Raw genomic sequence first — 12,881 nt, 5'->3', positions numbered from 1 at the left:
AAAAAAATAGGTCCAGCAGACAGGTACCAATCAAATAATCAATACACAGGAAACAGCTACATCACCCTCTCCTTTAAAAGAACCAAATAATGCTGCAATTGGATTTACTTAAAAATTTTCCACTTGAACAAAACTGACAGCTCTATTATAATCACATTTCCAGTCAGTTTATAAGATACAAATTTCATTTCTCCATATTTCTACTTCATTTCTGAAAAGTGGCCAGCAACATTATTCATCAAGTACACAGGGAAGAAGTTTAATTCACAGAGGGGAAACATTGTGAATTCCATGTTTTCCGTTTCCTTAGAGAATTGATGGTTTAACTGAAACTTGATTTTTTTCCCAATCTGTCAAGTTCAGGGTGCCTGTCTCAAAGTGGGGTAAGGAAAAAGAAAAAGAAAAAGAAAAAAAAAGAAAGAAAAGAAAAGAGGAAGCATTTTAGCCCTTAGAGAGGTTAAATAATTTGGGGTAGCTCAACCGTTGAAATCAAAACAATCTACATTTTTAGAAAATGCCAAGATGGGTTTAAGATACTTGGTATATTTCATTAGAGGGGGAAAAAAGTCTGCAGTGGGAACCTGACTATTCAAATGTATGGTAATGATGAACAAACATCATTTTTCTAACTCACAATCCAACTGCCTGAAATTACTCAAGATGAGATTTGGAAATGCTACTTCTATGTTAATGAAAGTCCTTCAGTGTTTATGAATAATTACAGTGACTGCGAAAGCTTTAATCAGTTCAATCCAAGAAGCCTTCAGTGTCTACTACGTGCCAGGCCCTACGGATATACAAAGCGGTAAGTGCACGTCTGAAATGTGCACAAGGCACGTGAAGCAGGAGGAAGGAGGCTGGGAGGGCCATCCAGGCAGGGGCGACAAGGGCAGGCAGGCTGTGTCTAGGAGCCTGTGAGCAGCCTGGGCACCGCACGGGCAGATGCAGCAAGACATATGGCAGAAGAGGAGTGTCGTGGGTAGCTTGGGCCGCTGCACTGCGGGGATCTGAGAGTTTACAAGCAGGGACATGATGGCGGGTTAGGCACCTTTTACACACTGGGCATCAGGGTGGATGAAGCAGTGTGGGGCAAGGCCATGGGCTGGGATAGAATGGGGGAGATACTGGGCAGGGGAGAGGTGTGGAGAGGCCAGACCAGGGATGGGGCAGAGCTGTGGAGTCCAGCGAGCTGATGATCCCCCGATCATGAGGGTGGAGGAGGGTCAGGAGTGATTCCAAGTCAGCAGGGCGGGTGATGAGCAGCTGCTCCATTAAATGTCTACCTGTGGAGCGACCCCATGAGGACTGAGGACTGCGCTTCCTTTAAAGACAAAACACGGGGCCCCAGGGGTGGGGGCAGAGAACAGGCCAAAGTGCCACAAAACCATACTCGCCTTGCAATCCAACTCTTTGAATGCCATGTACATACTTGCCTCTCGGGTTTCATGTTAACATTAGTTCACTTCAGAGTCAGCACTAAGCAAACCACTTCTCCGGGGCCCCATGCCTGGATGCTTGAACTAAATTGCCCCCAAGGAGCCATCTCGGTCTGATTCAAGTCCCCACCCCATCCTGTGGTTTCAGCTCTTCAATCAGACGGCACCCACTTTCCTGAAAGTCATCTTTCCAAGAACCTTATCATCTAGTTAACAAGCCTGTGTCACCTCCTCTGCTTTTCAATGTGTCCCCTGGACAGAAGCAGTCACGAGGCTGTGCTTTGTTAGGATTCCTACAAAGAACCCTCCAAAGAGAACAGACATATTTCAGTGCCCAATATGCAGTCAAGAGGAAGAATTGTAATGACTGTTTCTATTACAAACACCTGTGTACACTTAGTGTGATGCTGAGTATTTCTGATGGACTTTTCTCTTTTAATCTACAGAATAGTCCTGAGGTAGGCACTATTAGACCCACTTTACAGATGAGGAAGAAAGGCTCAGAGAGGTTAACTAATTTGTCCAAGGTCATACAGCAGGAATTAAAACCCAGGCTTTTCTAAGTCTGGGGCTCCAGTTCCTAAACATTATACTCCCCATCTATTAAATGTTGGATTTTCAAGGACTGGATTATCTCTCTCTCTCTTGTCCCTTCCTTTTTATTTTGAAGATTTTCAAACTCTCATAAAAGTTTAAAGAATAGAATAGGCCAGCTGTGGCAGCTCACACCTGTAATCCCAGCACATTGGGAAGCCGAGGTAGGAGGATCACGTGAGGCCAGGAGTTGGAGACTAGCCTGGGCAACATAGCGAGACTCCATCTCCACAAAAAATAAAAAAATAGGCAGGCATGGTGGCACATGCCTGTAGTCCCAGATGCTACAGGCTGAGGTGGGAGGATCGCTTGAGGCCAGGAGTTCGAGGCTGCAGTAAGCCAAGACTGTGCCACTGCACTCTAGCCTAGGGGACAGAACGAGATCCTATCTCAAAAAGAAACAACAGTGTAACAGACAAACATCTGCCCTTCACCTTGATTCATCACTTGTTGACAGTGGGCTGCATTTGTCTGCTCTCTCATTATACCCGCACACACACACAGTTTTATCTTCTGAATCAGTCCAACATTATAGGCATCAGACACTTTACCCCTACACACTTCAGCCCATACTTCCTAAGAACAAGAACATACTCCCACAGAACCACAATGGCATTATCACACTCAAGAAATGTAATATTAGCCAGGCCAGGGGTTCTGCCTGTAGTCCCAGCTACTCAGGAGGCTGAAGTAGGATTGCTTGAGCCCAGGAGTTCAAGACCAGCCTGGTAAACACAGTGAAATCTCATCTTAAAAAAAAAAAAAAAAAATCAGCCAGGTGTGGTGGTGCACATCTGTAGTCCCAGCTACTCAAGAGGCTAAGGTGGGATGATCACTTGAGCCCAGGAGTTTCAGGTTGCAATACTGCACTCCAGCCTGGGTAACAGAGCAAGATCCCGTCTCTTAAAAAAAAAAAAAAAAAAAAAAAAAAGAAATGTAATATTGACCTCCATTACATTACTCAATCACAATCCATATGCAAATGTCTTCAGTTTGCAGAAAAATGTCCTTTAAGGCTACTTTTCCCCCTCAATCCAAGATCAATCCAGGCTGACAACTGTCATGTCACTTTGTTTCAATTATCTAGAAACAGTACCCCTTTACCTTCCTCCCCCTCTTTTTTGGTCTTCCACAACATTTACATTCTTGAAAAACTCAGGTCGGCTGTCTTCTAGAATGTTCCGCATTCTGGATTTGTTTTTCATTGTCTTTCTCATTTATGCCACTCATTTTCAGTAGGATGAGAGGCACATGACAATGCCTGGGCCATCAGCAAAATAAGCCAACACAGAGAATTTTCCAGAACTGACAGACAGGACCACAAAACTAGTACTGGTTTTACAAGAGAAAGAAATCAATGAGCTCACATTTTCACAAACTGACAGTCAAACCGCATACTTGCTTGGGGAGCTTCATAATACTTTTGCTGGAAACGAATCTCCAGGCAATCCGATGAAAACAGCCAGGGACTTCCACTCTGCCTAAAAGCTCTTGTCTGCAAAGAAGCTGAGGCGAAGCATGCAGAATGCTAGGAAGTTGGATCCTGCATAATCTTTATGATATTCACATTCATCCGCAAATGCAGAATAAACAAACAGGGCGATGTGGTCAGGATTTCAAACATGGAACAAGAATTTGGGGTATGGTTTTTGTGTGTGATTTTTCATGGGCCTCGTGGTGCCCTCCAGTGTACTTGTTCTAGGGAACAAGTGGTTTGCAGGTTGGGGTTGGTAAGAAGGCACAGTCAGAGCAAAGACTCTGAGGTAGGTACCTGCCAGGTGTGTTTGAAGAAGAGCAAGGAAGCAGAGACAGGGAGGTGGTGTCAGATGATAAGCCTCAGGGTAAAGGTCTCTGTTTTTTATTCAGATTAGGATGGGAGCCCACTTTGAACAAATGAAGAACATGATCTAGCTTCTAGTTTAAAAGGAAGACCGTTCATGCTGCTCAGAATAAACTCTAGGGGACAAAGCAGAAGCAAGTGACTGGGCAAGAGACTATTGCAATAATTCAGGTAAAAGATAATGGCTCAGGCTGGTCTTGAACTCCTGAGCTCAAGTGATCTTCCCACTTCAGCCTCCCAAAGTGCTGAAATTACAGGTGTGAGTCACCACATCCAGCCCTAGAACAATTTCAAAGGTAAGGCTAGTGAGCCTCACAAGCATGAAGACTCTGGGGAAGATTACAAAGATGATTACTCCAATGATGCCAGCGGTTGCAAAATCAAATGTCAACAAGATCCAGGCGGCAGCACACGGGTGAGCACAGGCCCTGTCTACAGGCCCCTGCACCCTGGCCTCCATCCCAAAGAAGCAGCTGGGGCTGGGGAGGCACTCGGTTTGCAAATGGTGGCAATCAATTCCATTAAAAGGAATAATACAAAGTCCTTCTCTGTTAGAGAGAGGTATTTCTAGATGTAATAACACGATGTCTTGATGTCTTCCATTTGCTTTAATACACTGTATGGGTGGGTGGTGTAATTTAAATAGACAGATTGGAAGGGCAGATAAAATAAAACTTAGCTAAATGGTAAAAACTGTTGAAGCTGAGGGCTGGGTATATGGAGATTCATGATGCTATTTTCTCTAGAAATCGACTGTTTTTTCTAGTTCCTCCCCTCTTCCCTTCCCTCCCTTCCCCTTTCTTCCTCCAATCCCTCCTTCCCTTCAACTTCCTTCCACTTTCCTCCCTCCCTTCCTCTCTCTCTTCCTTCCCACCCCAGCCCCCCATCACTCCAGCAGATGTGGCACACGTGGCTGCCAGTTCCTGACCTCTGCCCTCTGCCACTCTCCTCTCTAGTGAAAAACAAAACAGGCTTCACTTTAAGCATGACCAGTTTGCCTCTTTCCTGAGTGGTGACCACATCTTTGATGCTCCCCATGAGAAGCCACCTTTTATGCTGGAGCTCGGCTGTCACACCCAGCCGAGAGACCTGCTGCTGGTCAGCAAGCACTTGGGGTGGCTTCTGGGGAATATCCTTTACGCTGTTGTTTCTTACTGAAGTGTGACAAGGGCAGTGAATACACTTTATGCCACCTCTTCCTGCTGTGTGGCGATAGCACTCCTTTAAGTCTACCAGACCACATCGAGTCAGGTAAATGATGAGCAGTCCCTAACATATCTCCCCAAGTCAGCTTTCTCAATTTCATCAGGGAGACAAAAACATGCCCAGCTTCCAGTCATGCAGCAAGCAAGAATGGCTTCACCTGTCCTTCACCTGTATTTTGTATACAGAAGGCATCTGGTCAGATTGCACAGTAGGGTGATTTTCCCCTGCAATGGAAGGTGAGGAGAAACTCCAGCATTTACAATCCCTCCCTCAAAAAAAAAAAAAAAAAAAAAAAAGGGAAAGAAAAGAAAAAAAACAAATAAACCAACAACACAGGCATATCTTATCCTAGTACCACGTGCTTCCATAATCCCTAGTATTTTCTGAATGTCGCCGTCCTTAGCAAAAGACATAATTTGCAATCAGGCTGGGCAAAGACAAACAGCCATTACTTTCTTAATGGCCAACTACCCAAAAAGTCTCAGTTAAGTGATCTCAACTAGCAATCTAATCAGTTGAAATTGATAAGTGAAAAACTTTTAACCTTTATTCCAGCAGGCCATTCCTAGGAGGAGGAGGGAAGGAATGTGAACTCCCAGCATAAAATTTAATTCCATTTCACGGATGCAAACATTCTTGCTGCCCTGATGAACTGCCCTCCCCCACTGCCCTCCCCTACCCCCCCCCCAAAGCAAGCTCTTTCTCTCCTTGAATCAAATCAGAGAAAGACTGGTTTATGATTCTTTGCAGCCAACTTGATCAATTTAAGCCCTTAGAGAAATTCCTGTGGCCATTTCTCAAGGGCAAAAGGGCCAAAGGAGTTGGGCAGCAGGCAGAGAGGTGTCACAGCTGCTTTATTCTTCCAAGAAAGGGAAAGATAAAACATAAACGAGGCCAGAAAAAGAAACTAGACAACCAGGTAACACACAATACTCATTCACTGAGAACCCGTACATGTCACGCGGCATGCTATGCTCTTCACACGCATGACCTCCTGTAATACTGACTACAGTTTGCTGAGTACAGTTACACAGTAGGCACTATGCTTGGTCACGTGATATTTCATAGTCTATTTCATTCAATCCTGAAAACAACTCTGTACTTTAAGAAAGACCATCTCGTTTTACAGGAGAGGAAACGGAGGCTGTGGGGGTCTAGTCATTTGTTCAAGGGAATACAAAGCAGGGTCTAGATCACAACTCTATAGTTGTGTCAAAACTCATTGAATTATACACTAACGCTTGAGGAATTTTTTTGTATGTAAATTATATCTTAATAAAGCTGATTTAAAACAGCAACAACAGTGCTACAGAGAGTGGCCCTGTGCTGTTTCTGCCCACCCAGCCACCATCCCTTCTTTGGTGTTTTTCCTTTGAGAGCCGCCTCTTCCCTCTCTCAGGTGATGGGGGTTCAAAAGGAACTGGCCCTCCCTCCCAGCTCCAGGGCTGGGCATGCGACCCCAGCTTAGACAATCAGTGAGTCACATTCCTCTGACCACTGGCTGGTTCAGGGATGGTCACGTGGCCCAAGCTAGGCCAATAACACCTCTACCCCAGACTTTAGAGAATTAAAGGGAAAGAGAAGCTTCTCTTTCCATCAGGGCTGTGCAGCTGGCTCAACAAATCTTGGGGCTGCTGAAGGCCATCTTGCCACTACCTGATGAGATCCCTCCTGAGGATGAACAGAGGAAAGCAGAGTTGAGAGATGGAGGAGGGCAGCTTCCTGATGACACTGTCTGAGCACCCGGATCCAGCCATGCCTGAAGGTAGCTTACTCCTGGACTTCCCAGTGACATCAGCCAATTTCCCTTTCTTTTCCTTAAGCTGGCCTAAGTTGGGTTTTCTGTCTCTTATAACCAAAGACTCCTAATATGCCACAATGCCGTTAAGAAACAGAAAACCATGCTGCTCATTAGTGTGCCTGTGCCCTGTAGCAAATGGAGGGAAGAGAAAGCTATACAAATACGAGAGGGGTTTCAGGAACATGGTCAGGCTTTATGCCCATCGTCTCCTTTAAAGCTGAGCCTCATGCTGCAGATGAGAACAATGAGGCACTACACAGCGGAACAAGTAGCTCAAGGTTACGGACTGAGCACATGGTTCTCCAGCCTCCAAAGCCTTCATCCTTACCTAAACACTGGTGATTTGCTTTTTACAAGTTTCTTTCTTTAGCAGCAGAACCCTTTTATCATTGGAATCATATAGAAAATGCTTAATATATAAAACCAACCAAACTGATGCCACTATGTTTATAGGGAGGACAGGAACCCTGGAGTTTGTTCACCCTTGCTTGAGCCCCCAGTTGCTCTGCAGAGACTTTTTAGAGAACCAGCTGGTTGTGAAAGCAGAACCCTCAAACTGATCTCAGAGAACCCGGGGGCCTTGTCTTCAAAACCTGCATGGGACATGCACACCGCTGGCTCAAGGTCACAGCTCAACGATAGTACAAAATGTAGGTTGCACACTGACCCTCCCAGCGGCGTGTGAATCAGCAGAGTGGTGTCCCATGTCCCATGTCCCCCAGCCCGCTGCTGTGACTCAGAGCAGCCAACTCACTCAGATCCAGGACATCATCGGTCTTGATCAGGTCCTCCTCCCGAGTCAGCGGCAACTGTGTCTCAGGCTCCCCTCGCAATTGCAGTGATAGGGAACGCAGCATGAAGAATACCCGAATGGCCTGGACCAACAGTTCAGAGAGCAGAGAAGAGTGAGATTGCAGAGTCATTTCAGTGAGATGCCCCACATCAAGAAATGACACAATGACTCTCTATTAAAAAAGAAAGAAACGCAATAAAGCCCACGTCTTCGGGTGTTGTGATTCTGGTACGTGCTTTTATAACAAGACAGAAAAAAAAAAATCAAAGGGGGAGTAGCCTGTTTTCAGTTAGCCACAGGTTCAGGTTTGGGTTACTTTACCTGAACTGAGCACCTGCCATCTGCCAGGACCTTGTCCCCAAGTATCAGGTCACCTTCATAATATCCCTGCCCAGCAGTCAGCCCCATTTCACTGACCAGGCAGCTGAGACCTAAGAAGGTGAAGTGACCTGCCCAGGCCATGCTTCTAGCAAGGGCTAGACCGTGAGTCTGTCCCAACCAAACCAGCATGGGCTCTGGAAAACCCAATTACTCCAAAAGCGTTTCAAGGTACTACCTACTGAATACAGGGGTGGGGCAGACAGAAGAGGGTGAAATGAAATGCCTGTGGGCTGCAGGGCCTGAGACCTGAGGAAAATCCTACTCCTGGGTGAGTCTCTTCAACTCCCGGTCCCTTGGTCTTACGACAGGGGGTGTGCTGCTGACGGGGCAGAGACCTCGCACCTGGCAGGTGGGCAGTGACCTTGATTTCCTGAATGCCCCGCAGGCTTTCCCAGCCAGCAGACCAGGGGCAGAGGCGGATCCACCAGCAGCGGGATTCCTGGCCCATAGAAGTGGTGTCTGGTCAGAATAGCGTGGCCACCAGGTACTTTCAGAGAGCAGAAACAAAGCAGAGTCCCAGCAGCTGGAGGAGTGTGTGCAGAAAGTAGCCTCCAGTCCCAGGACAGGCTTGCCCACCAACCAGAGCCAGGAAGCAGAGGGGCAGTCCATAGAAAAGGCCACCTGCAGGCCTCTCTCCCTGAGGCACAGCTGCTGGGCCTGACTGAGGGTGCAGTGCCCGATGGGGACAGCTCCAGAGTCAGACACATGAGGTCTACATCGGATTCCCAGCTCCACTAGGCTGGGCAAGTCCTCTGACTTCTGTGAGCTTCCTTCCCTCATCTGTAAAATGGCCATGATAGCTCGCATGCCTGCTAGGAGGTTCTGAGATAACGCAGGAGGGAAAGCAGCCAGCACAGTGGGGTGGGGGGGACAAATCACTGTCACCACTAGGGAGCTGCAAAGGCGAATCCCAGTGCGCCTTTGGGTCTTCTTGTTTATGGCTCTGAAGGCTGCAGTCTGGACCTAGGTGAGGGGAGGTGCCCTCTATACAGCAGTGTGCCTCCCAAAACTAGAAAGGGGCCAAATTACTGTCTGCAAAGAGGTGCACTCACACTGCCTCCTCACACCCCAGGCAATGAGGAGCTGGTCAGCCTGCTTACACCCAGTGTTGCCTTGCGCCCTAACCAGTGGGAGACCTTGGAGCAATTTCCTAATGTTGGAACTGGAAAAGCAGTCCTATCTCCTGGCCCTATGCTAAGGTAGTGCAGTCCTCTGTAAACTATAAAGCACTGGAGAAAGATCAGCTCTTATGTTACAATGATGATGATGGTGGTGGTAGCATTCGTATCTGATTGTCAACAGTTTTTAGAAGTACAGTCTTCATAAAGACATCTGTAACAATCAGAAGAAAAAGAAGTGTAGTTCCATTAAAAATTCAAAACAACTTCTATTTATTTTACTTCTGTTTTACAGGTGCTTACCTATGGGGTGGCAGGAACTGTGGGCACCTTATTGTAACCTGAAGATTTTATGGACGAAGAAACAGAGCTGAGAGGGGCAGAGTTATTTCAGCTCACACGTCTGCTAAGTGGCTGAGCTGGTTGTGAACTCAGGAACGTATGACACGTGTGTCACTTAACCAAGTGCACCAGGAAACTTAAACATCCATGGCAGCTCAAGTACAGAAAGCCCAAGATGTGGGTGGTCACTTGAAATGTTTGGCCGCTTGAGCTCTCAAATAAGGAGTCATGACCACGAGGATGAGGAAGAAAGGAAAATGCCCATCAACCAGGTCCAAGTCAAGGAGACGCTCATTTCTGTGCCCAAACGCCCGTTCCTCTCGGGGTTCTGAAGGCAAATAGCTCATGCAGGACCAGAGCAGGTGGATGAGAAAATAGAAACGTGTGGCTTTCTGCAGCCCACCACTCTGAAAAACTATAACCTTCCAATAAATACTTTAAAAGTTCAGAATTTGGCTCCCAATATAGGCCAATATCTGCTTTTGCCTTGCAAACAACACATGGATAATAACAATCATCATCATAAATATAAAACAGAATATAAAACACATACAGTCGGCTCTCTGTATCCATGGGTTCCATATCTGTGGATTCAACCAACTGTAGATCAAAAATATTAAAAAAAAAAAAAAAAGGGTTGCATCTGTACTCAACTTGTACAGACTTTTTTCCTCATTATTCCCTAATCAATACAGTATAACAAACTATTTACACAGCATTACATTGTACTCGGTATTATAAGTAATCTAGAGACGATTTAAAGTCTACAGGAGGATGTGCATAGGTTATATGCAAACACTATGCCGTTTATATAAGGGACTCGAGCATCTGTGGATTTTGGTATCCTTGGGGGAGTCCTAAAACCAATTCCCCATGGATACCGAGGGATGACTGTACAATAAAATCCCTCAATGTTTTTCCTGGTTCCTGTCCCAACTGCTAAGAGAAGGAAGGACACATGAGAAGCCATGCCCATGAATGTGAGGAGGGCTGATTCCCACAGAGCAGGAAGCTCCACTCGAGGCAAAACCTGGGCTCCCATGGGGGTAGGGGGGTTATAAGGGCCAGGTAGGCACATTGGGCAGCCCCACAACTCTGTAAATTCACAAAAGAAATCTAAAATATGAGCATAAGAGCCATAAAATTCACCCCCACCACACCCAGAACAATAACCACTCTCTGATTCCCCATGGCCTGCTGGGTACTATGCCAGCTGTACGGTGTTGTCTCATTTAAGCTTTTAATGACCCTGCATGGTTCCTATTTTACAGATGGGGAAACCAAAGCCGAGCAATGACAGGCAGCCTGCCCAAGGTCACTCAGTGAATAACTAGATTCCAAGCTCTGTGTTCTTCCAACCACACTCCTTGACCTCCAAAAGATTTAAGGCTTGGGACCCAGGGTTTTATTGAGTGCTTTTCTTTGCTAAATAAAGATGCAAATTTAAAAGTATTATTAAAAAGGAAAAATAAATTATTATTCTTTCAGATTCTTCCATAGAATATCAGGAAGGACTGACCCAGGAAGAACAAGGTTAGATTTTGAAAAGGATGACAGCTGACCAAGCTCAAATATAAAGAGATTTCTCCAGTTTCTTTGCTTCAATGAGTCTGGAAGCAAACTCTGGCAAACTCAATGTCACCGGGGAATCAGTCCAATGAGCAGGGGAAGGTGGGTGGCTCTGTAGTCAGACACACTGGGGCTTGGTAATCACATGAAGTGCCCAAGCCCAGGCTTGTGCTCTGGAAATGGGGCACCCACCATGCAGGTACAACGGGATGCACCGGTGATGTGCTGAGCCTAGGAGCTGGCCTGGAACAAAGGCTTGGTTTTCACCCTCCTGCTTCCTTGCTGCATGTGCAAGCTGCCTAGTTTAGGCGACAGTCGCTCAGGTTAGAAGCCCACTGAGGCCATGTAGCTGTGAAAGTCAGTCATTCTTAAAAGAGTGCCGAAGCAGTTTAATGTGGGCACAACCCATCGGGAAAGCAATTTGGCAATATGCAGAGAGTCATGAAAAAAACACATTCATACCCTTTGAACCAGAAATTCCGCTTCTGGGAACTTATCCTAAAGAAATAATTCAAAAGAAAGAAAAACACTGTATTCGTGAAGCTGCTCATTATAGTTTAGTTGAAAATAATGTAATACTGGGAGCAACCAAAATGTCTACTTGCAAGAAAATGCCAGATAAACCTTTATGAGGCCACAAGAAATCAGACTTATTTAAACTATGACAACATGAAAAACTTCTTGTGCTACGACGAAAAGAAAGAAAAAGAAGGGATGAAAGCAAGACCATGGTACACTCTTTTTACAGACAAAGATAGGAGGAGCACAAAAGATGTCTAAGTACTGTTTGTTTAGGGTGATGAAATCATGGGAAATTCTTTCCCCTTTACTTTTGAAATTGTATGAGATGTTATTGTATTTTCTTTAATGTATAATACACATCAAAAAAATAAAGCAAAATATTCTATTTCCTCAAGGCCAATAGTGATAAACACAAAAACTGCTTGTGGTTTTACAAAGGAACAGGGAAACAATGTGGGGACAAATAAAACCTTGTGCAAATATGGGTGTTTCATAACCGCTTCCAAGATGACTATATACAGATGGCTAGTGGCTTAAACTTGGATTTTGATATTCACCAAAAAATCCTATTCCTAACTCTTTCTTCTCTGGCATTAAGCTTCGGTAGATTTAGATCATGAAAGACCCTATTTCTTTCCCACCTTACATACTAGACTGCTCCATTTCTGTTCAGACAATGGTTCCTGAGCACTTACTGTCTGCCAGGCCCTGGGCTTGTCACTTCACAGCCACGCTCGTCTACTCTGGGCAACAGCTGAGAGGCAAGACCCACGAGGGACCTGAGGTTCCGGGAGGGTGAGTGGCTCGCTCAAGGTCATGCAGCTGGAGTTGGGATGTGACCCGCGGTTGGTCTGACTGACACCACTGTTTTCCTTCTTCACCGCTTCTCTCAGGTCCCCCTACATGTGGGGTGGGTCCAGTCTAAGCCCAAAGTTCTGCTCCAATGTTCTCACTGGACCCCAACAGCTCCAGTGACCTTCATTCCAACATGAATTTTCCTTCTCAGCTGGCATGGCTCAGTGGCCCCCTTGCTGTTTTGGTCTTATTTTATATTATTTGCTCACCGTTCTAGTCTTGCATCTTACTCAGAGCCTGACACCTAGAATATGTTCAACAACTACGTTGAAAGAAAGAATAAGTGATGTGGTTTTTAAAATGCAAGAGGGGGCTGGGCATGGTGGCTCATGCCTGTAATCCCAGCAATATGGGAAGCTGAGGCAGGTGGATCACCTGAGTTCAGGAGTTTGCGAGCAGCCTAGCCAACAGATTGGGGAAACCC

General features: G+C 45.8%; 1 protein-coding gene across 13 annotated transcripts in view; it reads right to left on the bottom strand.

The window, feature by feature from the left end:
• Positions 1 to 12,881, bottom strand: part of CLEC16A (C-type lectin domain containing 16A) — a 231,993-nt gene that overhangs the window by 107,647 nt on the left and 111,465 nt on the right. For 7 of the 13 annotated variants that reach the window (XM_054452621.2, XM_054452616.2, XM_054452624.2 and 4 more), the window contains exon 18: positions 7,632 to 7,752. In XM_054452621.2, the coding sequence (XP_054308596.1) occupies positions 7,632 to 7,752 (121 nt within the window). Of the gene's footprint in view, positions 1 to 7,631; positions 7,753 to 11,542; positions 11,579 to 12,881 lie in introns of all 13 variants that reach the window. The other 6 variants (XR_010124241.1, XM_063654106.1, XM_063654107.1 and 3 more) reach the window with 1 other exon arrangement.

Source organism: Pongo pygmaeus, chromosome 18, assembly GCF_028885625.2.
Source record: "Pongo pygmaeus isolate AG05252 chromosome 18, NHGRI_mPonPyg2-v2.0_pri, whole genome shotgun sequence".
In the NCBI taxonomy this organism is placed as follows: Eukaryota; Metazoa; Chordata; class Mammalia; order Primates; family Hominidae; genus Pongo; species Pongo pygmaeus.
This window is presented reverse-complemented; position numbering and strand designations above follow the sequence as displayed.